Source organism: Ascaphus truei, chromosome 1, assembly GCF_040206685.1.
Source record: "Ascaphus truei isolate aAscTru1 chromosome 1, aAscTru1.hap1, whole genome shotgun sequence".
NCBI lineage: Eukaryota > Metazoa > Chordata > Amphibia > Anura > Ascaphidae > Ascaphus > Ascaphus truei.
In genome coordinates this window covers 225414163-225429460 of record NC_134483.1, presented here as the reverse complement: position 1 = coordinate 225429460, position 15298 = coordinate 225414163, and the positions used below count along the sequence as shown (strand labels likewise).

Here is a 15298-nt window from a genome sequence, read left to right as displayed (position 1 = left end):
TTTTGAAAGAAATTTAATAAATGACTAGTATATGTTGTATCCCGCAACCCTGAAAGATTCAGGTACAGGTAGTCCTCGCTATCCAACGAATGGCATACCCAGCGCTTTACAATGCAATCCCATGGGCCGTTTTTCGACGCCGGAATGCGTTATCCGACGCCTGAATGCGTTATCCAACGCTCACCGCCACTGATTAACATTGGACTCACTTTACAGTGGTTTCACTATCCAACGCTACTTCCAAAAATGGGTTCTGTTGGATAACCGAGGACTGCCTGTACTGTATGCATGTTTTACGCTTGTGTAGCTCATAAACCACTGAACTAAATCAGCTGCAGCTTGGGCACAAAACTGCCATCATCTGTGCCAAATGTCATCCAGATTGAACATTAATCCCTTAAATTATTGTGAATTAACAGTAAATGGTCCAACGACCCAGGACTGTGCCAGCTGACCGGGATGACATACCAAACACACATAAGGTGCATTTACGGGAGGAGTGGCTCAGTGAGTAAAGACACTGACTGACACTGAGATTGTTGCAGGGGAGCCTGGTTCAATTCCCGGTGTCAGCTCCTTGTGACCTTGGGCAAGTCACTCTATCTCCCTGTGCCCCAGGCACAAAAAAAAAAAACATAGATTGTAAGCTCCACGGGGCAGGGACCTGTGCCTGCAAAATGTCTCTGTAGAGCGCTACGTAAAAACTAGCAGCGCTATATAAGAACATGCTATTATTATTGTTATTTAGGAAAACTATAAAGAACTGCCTTAGATGCTCTGCTGGTCTATAAGTGCAGTTATCAGCTAAGTAAAGGAGGCAGCAGGCATGCCAGTGTAATAGCAAGGTTTCTATCCCACTATGGATTTCTACCAGTAGAATGATGTCCCTGCCACCTCTTCTAGTTTGCTGACATAACACTCAAGAGATGAAGTTCTGTTTTAGTGGGTAGAAGAATCTGATCTTAGCTGTCAATCGCTGCTCTACTTTATGAAGTTCCGCCCCACAACGTCTTACACCGTGCTAGGAATTGTGGGGTACATCTTCGGGAAGCGATATGGTGATTGTCAGCCGTACCTGATCCATTTATAAGCACAGTCCTTCTCGCTCCATATCTTCTTGCTGGCTAGTTGCACATCACCCCTCCCTCGACTACGTAGGCGTCATGGACATGGTGTTATTTCTAAGTGCCATGGCGAGCTGATGCCTGAATTTTGTCAAACTCTGACTAAATGCAAATCAATTAAATTCAAAGAAAAATGCGTTGCTGGCTCTACTGGCAGAGAAGCTGTTATACTGTTGTATGTCAGTTTATGCTAATGATGGCATTCATGGAATTCAAGGACATCTTAATTAAAGACTGGAGCCATGGTTGTCGTGCAATTAGATGTTGACAAAATGCCGTAAATAAACAATATGCACCTATTTCCATCAATACTTAAAATAAAAAAACAATGTTTGACATTGATGCCCTTCCAAATCCAACTGTGCTTAATTGCTCAAATGTGACGAAAAAGAAAGTATGTAAATTAAAAAAAAAGGCATTCCCACCGGGCCTATTTAACAGAAATGTCATCTTGTAAAAGGGCAGAATCACATGTAGGAAAAAAAATTATATTTATATTTCATCGATAAGTTAGATATAATTGGACAGATGAACAATAGAAATATTAAGGCTCTATTTGTTTTAACTACAAGTGTAAACAAATACTCTAATAAGTAGATATCAGGCAGCCTGGGTGAATAAGGGGAATCTCAACCCCCTAACAATGTGCAAAAGAAAAGGGAAAACACCCCCTCGCATGAATAAGGAACTGATGAATCTATTGAAGCTCTCATGGTATACCGAGTTTCCTAGAGGAATTGAATATGCAGTTTTAACAAAATACCATTTATTAAAAGATTTATATAATAAGTACAATTGAGTAACTCCTATCCTGGAGTCTTTTACAGAATTATTCCTAAGTCTTGATTAGGTTTAATCAACCCGCACTACAGTAAGGAATCCGTTCCTGGGTTTGGTGGAAACCCTCTCCTTACAACTACACAGTACACAATTAATGTTATAAAATATACAACAAATACAGGATTCCTTATTCATGCGCCGGAGAGTTTTCCCTTTTCTGTTGTATATTTGGACAGATAGCAGATGAATAGAGGAATTAGCCAAATCCTTATAGTTTAACATGACAAAATGGTCCGAAATAATCTCAGGGAATGTAGAAGAGATCGACGCCAAAACCACTGGAAAAGCAGAACATAGAACGTTGCTCTGGGAGCACTTGGGAATATATACATGTAACAGGGTATGTCCAGCTGTACCTGTTTCTCCCCACATAGTGTATCTGCTATGTAAGTCTTGTTAAGATCCAGGCATTAGCAGGTTAATCTGTGGGCCCTTGACCCCCCCTTTCTGCTTCCCCAGAAAGTGAAGGAAGGTAGGTGGTGTCTCATGGCCTGTGTACAGCCCCTTGTAGGTGGGTACAGCCCATGAGCCCGGGTGGGCAGACGGCACAACATGCAGTGCATGCGTCTCTGTGTGCCCCTCCATTTTCTCTCTCCCCCCCTTCTCTTCCCTCCTCTCTCCCCCCTCTCTTCCCTTCCATTCTCTCCCCTCCCCTCTCCCCTTCCATTCTCTCCCCCCTTCCCTCTCTCCCTCCTCTTTCACCTTCCCTTCTCTCCCCCCTTCCCTCCTCTCTCCCCCCTTCACTCCTCTCTCCCCTCCCATTCTCTCCCCCCTTCCTTCCTCTCTCCCCCCTTCCTTCCTCTCTCCCCCCTCACCTTCCATTCTCTCCCCCTCACCTTCCATTCTCTCCCCCCTTCCCTCCTCTCTCCCCCCTTCCCTCCTCTCTCCCCCCTTCCCTCCTCTCTCCCCCCTTCCCTCCTCTCTCCCCCCTTCCCTCCTCTCTCCCCCTCCCCTTCTCTCCTCCCCTCTCTCTCCGCTCACCCCTCTCTCTCCGCACCCTTCCCTCTTTCTCTCCCCCCCCTCCCCCTCCCTGTTCACATCTCTCTGCCTATCCTTCCTCTCTCATCTCCCATTGGTCAGAGTAGGGTCACGTGACCCTGCTCTGAGCCCGAAAGTATAGTTCTCTTGTCTCCCCAAGCACAAAGCTTGGGAGAGCGTGCGTGCCCACGCATGAGTGCGCGTGCACGTGAGGATTCCCATTCACCGAGGTAAGCGCGCCAAGCGCATAGCGCCGCAGGGACTCAGCTTTGGTGTGCGCACACGCGCATGGCAGAGGTACGGCGGCTGCACAAGAAAATCAGAAGAAGCCAGTACTGCAGTAGGACGGCAGGGGAGGGGCACGAAGCAGCGAGGTATCGTTGAATGTTCCTCCCACTGTCTGTCCTGCAATAACTCTCAGGTCCTGCTCTCCGCTGGCACCCTGATTTGCTGTGACCCTCTGCACAGCTGAGATTTGAAAGGGTAAGCTGCAGCTATCTAAATGTTACAGTACTTTGAATCCAATAAAATACTAAAAAAAAAGAAAGAACACAACATTAAAACCGGAAAAATAAATAAATAATACTGGTAGGTACTGTACGAGGGTGGATGACACTGGGGAAGGCAAGCTACAGAGCAGGGGGAAAAAAGGGCAAATGGGAGAACAAAAGGGGGGAAGAGGGCAGGGAGATGGCAAAGGGGTGGATGAATGCTTCCAAATGGATTGCCTTTGTGATATTGACAGTCCACGTGCAAATGAGCGCACCGCTGTGCGCACTCCTGCAGCCCAAGCGATTTGTGAACTTGGCTGCAGGAGATTGTAGACGCGTGGCGGACGCGTCACGAAGCTGGTTCACCCTCATCGGTTGAACCCGATCACGTGCACAGTCACGCGGCAGCCGCCTGAAAATACAAAATTTGTTGTATTTTCAAAATGCTGCCGCATCAACGCGCCTCTCCGCCTCTAGGCCCGGGGGTAGCTCCCATAAGAAAATACAGCAGAGTGGTTGCCGGGTGCGTGCACGTAAGTGCGTGCACGCAGCGACGCCAGCACCATAATCCCAGCCATAGATAAAATGGGCTGACCCGAGCCATGTTATTAAAAAAAACGGCTTAAATTGTAATGATTAACTGTTTTAAAAATGTAGAAATATGTAAGTATTTAGACGTATTTGTATTTATATTGTATACCATTTAATAAAGGGTTTTTTTTTCATGTGATTTTGAGGCGGGGGCGAGAAATTTCATGGATGAGGCGGGGGCTCGGCTGAAAAAGTTTGCTCACCCCTGTGACATGCACAATATTGGCCATTTTCCTGAGTCATAATGAGGCTTACCGGCAATTGTAGAGGCCAACAGTGTGGAACTGCAGGAACTCTTTTATCTACACTTTTATCGTCACTGAGGCAGAAGAGCTGGAGATGTGTAAGGGAGGAGGCCAGTCAATACTGGGGCGGCCCACGTTCCCAAAATAACCAGTGTGGGATCCTGGAATACAGCATTTGGAATGAATAGCTGTTGTTTTAGTTCTCCACCTGTGTTTCCACTGAGCTGCATGCGTGTGTGCCAAGATACAGCAACAGAAGCAGCACACGAGGCAAGTGTGTAAGATGGAGAGAGACAGCAGGGAGCACAATAGGTTGTAGAGGAGAAGCTGAGAGGGATCACAGGAGAATTTTTAAAGTGCAGTCAAAACTAAGACCAAGGTGATTTCATGACGGTTTTACTAGTTAATTTTTTTTTTTTTTAATAAAAAAAGTATTTTAAAATAATTTTTGAAAGATTTCCTGGCATTGTTTGGAGGCATCATAACGAAGTTGGGGCTGGATTGTACTATCATGGCCTTATCTCTCCATTGTCCTGTGCCATATTATTCTAGATCATTATGTCACAGCGGGGACAGGGAATAAATCTGACTATTTTATGACTGAGGTGCAACAAAATTAAAAAATGTCAATCACGCCTCCAACTAGATTCTCCACTGTCACTTAACCACTGCAAAATAAAAAACAGAACATTATTTCAATTTGGAGTGTACCTCTAAGGCCGCATTTATAGTGGCCCCGCGCGCCCCGCGAACAAAAGGCCGTACCTCTATGAGGCAGGCCGTCGAGCGCGAGATTTTAGAAAATACAATTCAATTTGTTGTTTCCACACGACAGCCGCGTCACGTGAGCAGTTCAGCCAATGAAGGTGAACCGCTCACGTGACGTCATGGTCACGCCTCCTGCCTAGTTTATGTTTCGCGTGCGTGACATCATGCGCGCGCACGCCGCCACTATAAACACAGCCTTATAGATGCTCAGAATGCTGCTGTCAGGGGAAGAATAGTGTGACCTAAGCCTGCGATTCCTCCAATTCTTACCCTGCTTGGCTGATTCACACACTATTATTTATTTACAGAGGGTACATTTTTAACCATGCCAGTTTTTGACCCAGTATTCCATTCTGTTGTATTAGCTCCTGGTGCCAGAATTGTGATAACTGACTACAAAATCAGAATGGTCACCCCCGGTGGCTGGACACCGAAGTTGGGCCTGTCTTCTGGGCAGGCCGAATATTTTGAATCGGTCAGCCGGACCTAGCTGCAAGGAGGAGGTAGTTGGGCGGCAGTTAGTGAGAGCCCCACAGTGGAGGGGAGCTCGGCCCGCAGCACACGGAGTCCCCAGCAGCTGGACGCGGCTCTTCCCCCATGTCGGCGGCCCTGCTGGTTATGCCCTCTGTATACCAACATATGACTTGTGGAGAAACAGAGGAGTCACCACAGATACATATTACAATGGAATGTATCTAATTCTGCTTCTCTATATGTAATTGTTTCTCTCTACGACAAAAAGTCTGCCAGGTCTGATGTGATGTAAATCTATCTGGCCAACAATCTGAGCCAGATGAAAATAGATTGGACTAGATGAGGAGTCGCCAACTCCAGTCTTCATGGGCCACCAACAAGTCAGCTTTTAAGGATATCCCTGCTTCAACACAGGTGGCTCAATCAGTGGCTCAGTTAACGACTGTGATCAGGTAGTCAGTCATAAGGTAAACCCCCTGTAGGAGGACATGTGCAGAGGTACACAATGGAGGCTGTTTTAAGGTGAAATTAAAACAAGGCTTTATTGTGCCTGTCGCTTTAAATACAGCAAAAAATCAACATAGGAGAAATAGTGAGCCAAACAAAACCTGCTCCACTTTGGCATATATGTATCCTTATATTCCAGCCCCTTTTAACTGGGTGGCTACCCAAGCTATTCATCAGCCCAAGTCATATAGATATATATATATATAGACAACAGTCATTTGGAAAATAAAGTCTTATCTGTTTGCTGGGTTGCTGCCTTTTCTCCGGATAATCAGCATCCAGGTTTAGAAGTCTTATCCCCTTTGTCTTGTGGTCAGCTTGTCGCTCAAGACATATGTCCTTCCGTGGTTCAGCCCAGTTGTGGACTAAGGAATCTCTGCTCTGTCTCCTAGTTCAGCTCAGGTGTGAGCTAAGGAGTCTCTCTTCCTGTCTCAGAGGCAGGCTTTTTCTACCACCTGTAATCAGCCAGGTGGTGTTAGTTAATAGCCTACCAGCAGTTAACCACCACAATGCTGGATTAAAGGCACATTTGTGAACAGGGATAAGTCCCCTGTTACACCCCCCCAGAGGGTTAATATATGAATATCTACATGAGGAGAACGCGTGGACACTGCTGCTCGGCGGTGCCAGGCGTTCTCCTCGACAGATCAAGCTGTGCAGGCTTGGGATCGCTGCTACTACTCCCGTTGGAGGTAGACCTACTCACTCAGGCTTGTGATCACTGCTATTATTCCTATTGGAGTCATATTACTTTGCTAGTTCACCCATTGGAGATGTTGAGAACTTTTTGACTCTTTTTCTCCAGGAGTTCCCTAGTTAGCAGCTCCCTAAGGATCAGAGCCAAAACTCACGTTTGATTAAAGATTTGACCAGTCTGTGTTATTTCTCATGGTGTAGATCCCTTGATCACAGTAATTCTGTTATATAGCGATATCACTTTAGGAGTCGTTTCCCTAGCACCACTATCTCGTAGTCCATTGGAATCTAACCAATTTGGAGATTTGATAGCTTGTGTATTTTATTTACACTGTAGGGAGTTTTTAAACATTGAGGGTGTTTTGGGGGAAGTACCGCAGATGTTTGCTTTGTGGGAATGGGCCAGAGAAAAGGTCTCACCCCTCAAAACGTTGCCCATCTGGATTAATTTTTATATCCTCCCTCCTTCTTCCTGCCCCCATTTCTTTCCTTACCCTTTCTCCTTCCCGTTTTTTCCCTACTCTCCCTTTTTGACGGTTCCTATTTGCTTATTTGTATTTTTTCCCCTATCCCCTTAGCTGTTTGGGACTGTCTTACTTGCTATTAATTAGCTTTGACACCTTTACTTAGCTCTAGTCTGATCTATTGCATTGCGTTTCATATGTATGCTGTTTATTCTTGACATAATCCACATGCTTGGACCGGTTGAATGAGTAAAATACGTGATTGCTTGATAGATTTTGTCGTTATCCCTTTTTTCTTATTGAGTGCTGGGAAACCTATGTTATGTTTTGTATTATGACCGGTTAGGGATTGAGGGTCTCCGTTGTTGTTGTTCCCTGTGCACCATCTTCACAGTATCTCATTGCATTATTTCTATAATTCTCCATTTAGGGCTGTCTACAATATTGACTTTCTCTAAAAAATTGTGCAATGCGTCACATTTGTTTTTCCATCAATGCATAGACTACCATTTCCCCCCCCTCGGTTCCATAACAGTGGTCCTGCTCATTTTCCTCAAAAATATGTGTTTTTTTTGTCCCAGCCAATCAAAAGAACTTAATAAATAAGAACAAGAAATCGAGCGCAAAATACTGTGTATTCGAAAGTATATTCTTGATAATAAATATTACGTAAGTCAGTGAATAGTCCTGTGATGGGTGCAGCAATGGTGTAGATTCGATCCAAATCCACTATAGAGGTAACAGCAAAAAGGGTCCGAAGCGCACTCTCATCCAGAAAAATAGAACAAAAAACAGAAAAGACACAAATAGTGTAATACTGCAATAGATATAAAAAAAAAGTAGAAAGTATGATAATTATACTCACATTTTATGTGAGCAATATAAGCATTTCGGTTGTTCCAAGTAACCAACTTATATGATGTGACGGGTCGTCACTGAAGGGCAGGATACTCCCGACAAAGGAAAGCAGAGGACACAAGGATAATGTAGAAAACTTTATATAAAGCAATAATAAAAAGCAGCAAACACTTCCAGGTAAGTAAGCAAACGTAGACAGGAGGAACCTCTGGCCCAGGTAGTGAGTGGTGCAGTCCTGGAGAAACCCTTATTGCAGCTAGCCCTCGTGGTGGCCATCCACAGAAAGTCACTCTATGTAGGGGTTCAAATGTCCTGGGTGATCCTCCGCATTACCTCCGGTTCAGTAGGCTGTACTTTGTCTCTGCAGTGGAGCCCTCTGCTTTCCTTGGTCGGGAGTATCCTGCCCTTCCAGTGACGACCCATCACATCATATAAGTTGGTCACTTGGAACAACCGAAATGCTTATATTGTTCACATAAAATGTGAGTATAATTATCATACTTTCTAAAAAAAAAATTATATCTATTGCAGTATTCCACTATTTGTGTTTTTTCTGTTTTTTGTTCTATTTTTCTGGATGAGAGTGCGCTTCGGACCCTTTCTGCTGTAATCAAAAGAACTTAAAACCGGTTACTTTCGTTTAGTAAAAAGCTTTGTACTGTATGTTTTAAAATAAAAATTCTGTGAAGTGCTTCAAGGGAACATACAAGAAGATATAGTATTAAAAATGCAAGAAATGTGATAGGAGAGTCTTAGGCCTTAATAAACTTTAAGACACACTGTATTGGCCTTAAAGTACCCTAAGATTAATCACTTCTTAGTAAATACATGTTGAATTGCTGAGTCCTAATTCTTTAGGACTAAGCAATCTTCTGTCTTCTATTTCAACTTTTAAAATGATCTTTAGTTAAAAACAAAATCTGTGAATGTCCAGAATTTGTAGGAAGCTCAAATGTGCATGAATCGTTCATACAACTCACAGCTCACGAAGCTTGATGGACAGACCAGCTAGTCACGCCACGATTTACTAAGTGGCAATGTGGGGATATGTCCCGGTGATCCTGCTTAAACTGCAACGGACGTTAATGTCAGTTGCATTGGATTGGGGTGCGATAACCCTGCATCGGATAACTGCGCTACACAACTCCTTTTACAAACCTATTATTTTGCTCCCAGGGTGTACTACAAAAAACAAGGTCTCCCAAAAAACATAGATCTGAATAAAGTAGACAAACTAAAATTCTTAATTTTTTTCAGAAACATACTTGAGACAGCACAGTAAGGTGAGATAAGTATGGGATCTAGAGGTTAATTAAAAGCATATGCACTCCCGTAAAACTACTTTTCACTATAAGTATAGCTTCCAAATACCTAGGTGGTCAGCATTGTAGAGAGCTTTGAGTAAGATTTACACACACATTCTGCAGAGATAGCCAACAGCAGGTGGCCGTACCCACAGTCATGTATGGGTTTGCTAATAATAACAACAACAGCAGCCATGTAGCTTCTCATATCAATACATGGGCAAACTAAATGGAAGGCATCTTGAAACTACAAATAAAGGTGCAAAGCATTTAACGTACGATCGCGACCGGTGCCTGGATCTCCGGAAGTTGGGGTCAGCTTGGTTCTTATCCTTTTGTCTTCTTAAAACTGCTTCCCACTGCGGAGCTGAATCCACCATGTCATTTTCCTGGCGTAACCTGCAATCAAAGCACACAGTGCGTTATTGTGAAAGTGCACGGAAGTGAATTCATTTGAGTAATGAATGGAGAACCATATCATTTATCTGCCATGCTCTCACAGACACAATCAGGTGGAGGAGAGGGATAAGTATATATCAAAGGTCTGCACAAGTCATGCAATTCACGGACTGTCAGCTGCAAATATTTCTGTAAGTTCGTTGTACTCTATATACAAAAGATATGCGTCCATCACATGTACAGTATGTATATCTTCCTTTTATAGCATTATCCATGTAAATAGCACTTCACAGCAGTAAAAGCTGCAACAATATAACACGGGTGTAATACACAATGGATAACGGCCATAAGAGCTTCAAACTCAAAAGTAAACAGTAGGAAAAGGAGTTCCTGGCCCGAAGAGCTTACAATCTAAGTGCCTATTTTGTGAGGAACACACAGCCATGTAGTTAAGGCACATGTCTTTGAAGTAGGAGACCACGGTCTCAGAGCTAGTCTCGGCACTAGTGCCCTTTTGCAAATTATATTATCTAATTACTCAGGCACTAATTATATATAGTACAAAAGAAAAATATATATATGGAAGCGCAGTCAAAGGGGTACTGGTAAGAAAAGACCTTTATATTAAATTATGTCAATATAATCACAAACAATAACAACAATTGTCAAATTAAACTCAAAAGATATTAATAAAAAACAACAAGTGGAAGTGGGTGCATTACTGGAAGGCGATCAAAGCAAGTTCCTGCTAATTGAATATCAGAGGGGTTACACCAGGATGTCTCCTGGCTTAAGATCAAAGTCTTGTGACCAGGGAAGTGTCCCCAGATGAATACGTAAAACGTAAGGGGATATGTTGTTGAGGGGGGTGCCTGTGGGTTGAGCCAATGCTCAGTGTGCTCACCCAACCTCCGCCGATGTCTCGTGGGGGCCCGATGGTTCTCCCAAATCAACAACCTCTCCGGTCACGATGGTAAGATGCTGACTCTGCAAAGCCCGCCGGGTTTCCGGGTGTGACGTCACTTCCGGATGTGACGCGATAACCCTTCCCGGTTGTCTCTGGGCTGTGCGATCCTCCGCAGTAGTAATGTCAGATTAGCAGGCAAACAAGCCGATGGCAGGTGCCGCACTTGCAGACGCACGCTACAGTGCTGGTAGTTCCACTCCACTGCACCAAATGAGAGCACAGACCCTTGGCTCCTCCTCCTACGTGTTTCACCAATGAATGGCTTCGTCAGGGATACCACAGTACTAGTTCAATTAGAATATATAGCTTTATGGTGGTATCCCTGACGAAGCCATTCATTGGTGAAACGCGTAGGAGGAGGAGCCAAGGGTCTGTGCTCTCATTTGGTGCAGTGGAGTGGAACTACCAGCACTGTAACGTGCGTTAGCGAGGGCGGCACCTGCCATCGGCTTGCTTGCCTGCTAATCTGACATTACTACTGCGGAGGATCGCACAGCCCAGAGACAACCGGGAAGGGTTATCGCGTCACATCCGGAAGTGACGTCACACCCGGAAACTCAGCGGGCTTTGCAGAGTCAGCATCTTACCATCGTGACCGGAGAGGTTGTTGATTTGGGAGAACCATCGGGCCCCCACGAGACATCGGCGGAGGTTGGTTGAGCACACTGAGCATTGGCTCAACCCACAGGCACCCCCCTCAACAACATATCCCCTTACGTTTTACGTATTCATCTGGGGACACTTCCCTGGTCACAAGACTTTGATCTTAAGCCAGGAGACAACCTGGTGTAACCCCTCTGACATTCAATTAGCAGGAACTTGCTTTGATCGCCTTTCAGTAATGCACCCACTTCCACTTGTTGTTTTTTATTAATATCTTGAGTTTAATTTGACAATTGTTGTTATTGTTTGTGATTATATTGACATAATTTAATATAAAGGTGTTTTCTTACCAGTACCCTCTTTGACTGCGCTTCCATATATATTTTTTTCTTTTGTACTACCAATCATTTCAAGGACTGGGGTTCCTTGTTTAGGAAGCTGTGTTATCATTTGGGTTTTGGTTTTTCAACACATTTACCTTTTTGTTGCCAGACCCTACATGCTCCGGATTGGTTCATGTCACATTATATATTGTATATTTATTTGAATTATTTTATAAGAGTTAGTTCAGTATTTTAAGTTGTATTTTCTATTTGGCGCACCCAGTATTCTTTTTTTCTTTTACTAATTATATATAGACGGTCTTAAAAAGGTAATTCCCTAGCTCATAAAAAACAAACCGATTATAATTTGAAGCAGGAGGTCGCTCAAGGCATCTTGGGAAAACAAAAGGGCCGTTTGGTCACTCTCTAGAAATAGAGAGAAATAGAATGATGCAGCCTTTCTACTGCCTGACCAAGGAGGCTAATCTAGATTTCATTTTTGTCCTTAGCTGACAAGAAAATGCAAATATATTAGGAACTGCCACAGGTGCACGGAGTTCCACATTGAAGGAGTATCACATACAGGAACAGACTTGTGTGAATAATCCTGCTGGTTTATAAAAGGATCGACGTGGTGCCAGGTGAGTGTGAAGGCGCTGGGCATATACAGTGGCGGCCGCCTTTATCCTCGTGCGGCCGTATCGGCGCAACTCTGAAAACCGTGGGCAGATGCAGTACTTGATGCGGTATGTTCCGGTATTTTAAGCCGCGGCCGCCTTTATCCTAGTGCATTGTATTAGCGCTGTCTCGGCATGAATGCGGCATGAACGCGGTGAGTGCGTGGCATTCGGAAAAAATACCCAAACAAAATCGGAGATGTTGGAGAATAAAAGGGGCCGTGACAGTACAGTACACCTACTTCATAAGCCAAGCGTCAAAAAGGTCTCAGAATTGAAATATCTGCCCAATAGTGCTCAAGAATGGACATCAACAAAAAAAACCTTGAATTAATAAAAACAAAGAAACAGTTGAGATATTTAACTTGCAAAGCTGATGTATCCTTTGATGTCCCGTTTGACTGTGTGATGTACCTTATGAACCCCCTCCCTTTTCCTTTTTACCCTTTTAACTCCCTTCCCCATTTCTTGATTTCTGTACCACCGCCTCCACCAGCTAAAAATGGGATTGCATTACATGTATGTAAAACTGTTTATTTTGGATGCAAATCAAAAGCAAGTGTGAAAGAAAACAAAAAAAGGATCGACATTTTGGTCCGACTTTGGAGTGGAGTTCTGGCTCTTTTTCTGTTCCTGTGTCTGATCTCAGGGCAGTAAAAGAAGGATCTCCACTGTCATGGTACTAACATGCTTTTTCGACTCTCCTGTTTGGGTTGTTCAAGACGCAAAAATATTAATGGTGTAACAAAAACATAACTGTTTGGGAAACTTTGGAATTAAGCTTCAATCAAGTGTTCCCACCAAGCTTAGTCCGTCCAGTGTCGGTAGGTATGGGTAGGGTAAGTAAGATGAAGGCGTTTTGCCTGTTCAAGGCCCTGATAAACACACTCTGGGGGCTATGTGCCAAAGTGTGTTTGGATGCGCTGCCTCACATTCTGGAGTATATATGCATCAAATGTAAGAAACTGTTTCTGACATCTTGTAAAGATTGTTAGAAGCCAGATAATTACACCACTTTAACCCTTTTGCAGCCAGAGTGGGCTATAATGCAATGCGGGTTGGTCTTCATGGATTTTCTAACAACGATTGAAGCGAGAAGTGAAGCACATAAGTGCACAGTTTGGTACGTCTTAATACAATATGTGTGTCATGTAATTGACGCAAAGAGGAGCAAGATGATAATGACACTATTTACGTATATTTTTAGTCATAAAGTGGCCTGAGTAGCTCTTTAAATAATGTGGCCGTCCTTATTTCATTTTGGTCCCAGAAGACACTGCAGCACTAATATACGCAGCCGTTGGGAAGAGAACATTTTCTTTTGATGTTTTAAATCATAAAATGCAATGTTAAGGGATCGTATGAGGATGACAGGCTAGGAGTATTTCACGAGAGTGACATGACCAGACAGGAATTACAAACATGTCAGGGAGACAAGAAAGCAATGAAACCTATAATGACATTAATGTAAGCAATTTTACAAGTGTTTTCTCAGAGCTACAATATGCAATGACAACCTCCTGCTGGGACCAGTAAATAGCAGTCACAGGATTTCTGACATGCTTACATTCAGGCTCAATATCTATGTGAAATCATTTATTATAGCAACTCACTTTCTTTATTCTAAACCAAATTACAGGGAGTACACTGGCGACACACTTTATTCGAGCTCGGCTAGTCCCACGAATTCGGGTATACCCGGGTGTATTGAGGTTTGTGACTGTTTTCTGCCCGAGTGCATTGAGGTATTTTCAAAGCAGGGATTGAAGCATTTTATTCCCGCTGGCTGCAATACTGCACAGTATATATATATATATACTGCATTACAATTCATGAATTTATGCCATCTGGTAGACACGCGAAGCATTGCAGCCTATTAAATCCTAATCATTATCATTTAACAGATCAGCCGCCCGTCAGCCAGGCATGAACCCAGGCTGGGAAGGCAAACGCAACGGGGCTTGTCAGAGGTGAGGAGCGGCGCATTCCAGGTATCTGCCAGGTACATACTGGGTATTTGCTCGAATAAAGTGTGTCGGTGCAGTAGACTCACCCACTGGAGCTAGAGAGGATAAAACCACTAGAGGCGAGATTCACTCTGGTCCGTTGGGGAATAATGCAGCAAATCTGGCGTTATATAATAATAACTTTATTTCATATAGCGCATTTATAGGGCTTTATAATGACATAATGGGAAGCACGGATGTGATCCTTGTTCAATAGTAGATCTGAAAGACAGGTGGGAGGATGCAATCTGAGCCAACTGCTTTATACTGTAGTGTAGTAACTAACACATTCCCTGGTGTAGGTGTGTAATGCCATTGCATTGGAGCGTAAAAAAAATACATATGCAATGAATGTTGTGACAGTCACAAACGTTTTACATTAGAGAGCGCATGCAGTACGCATGCGCTTCAGCATGCAGGAGGTTAAACACCTAGCTAGGCAAGCAGCTACGTGTGTCAGTTAAGTGCTGATTGCAAGGGCTTTAAAAGTAGTCAGCTGCCTAACAGAACTGAGCCATACCCCAACCAGCAAGGATGCAGGTTAGTACACAGTTCCCAGGCCTGCTGGACGGACCAAGCTCACAGCCTGAGAGGGTCACAGAGAGAGACTTCAGGTGTTCTCTTACAGAGGTATAAGGGCCAAGTATTGGTAAAGAGCTTAGCTCTCCCATCTGTAGTTAAGGAACTGACAAGTATGTTAGTTAGTGCTCCACAGGGAGCAAGGTATTTTGTTTTTGTTCCTGTTCTATTTGTGCCTTTTTGTTAATAAACCTGAGAAGCGATCCCTATGTTTTCTGCCTTAATGTGAGAGAAAAGACCCTGCAAAGTGGCTGAGTTGTGACAATTTGTAAAAAAAAAAAAAAAAGCCTGCAACATGAGTTCACCAGAATGCATAATTATACTGATCAGAACATTAGCAGAGGGAGAGAGTGCAACAGAGGACAGCCTTCTGTTTCTATGCATCTACTGTATTCCTCAACTCC

At 43.7% G+C, this 15298-nt stretch overlaps 1 protein-coding gene across 3 annotated transcripts in view; it reads right to left on the bottom strand.

Moving 5' to 3' along the window:
* Positions 1 to 15298, bottom strand: part of EPB41L4A (erythrocyte membrane protein band 4.1 like 4A) — a 403094-nt gene that overhangs the window by 34321 nt on the left and 353475 nt on the right. For all 3 annotated transcript variants that reach the window (XM_075601703.1, XM_075601694.1, XM_075601711.1), the window contains one exon: positions 9620 to 9739. In XM_075601703.1, the coding sequence (XP_075457818.1) occupies positions 9620 to 9739 (120 nt within the window). The remainder of the gene's footprint in view (positions 1 to 9619; positions 9740 to 15298) is intronic.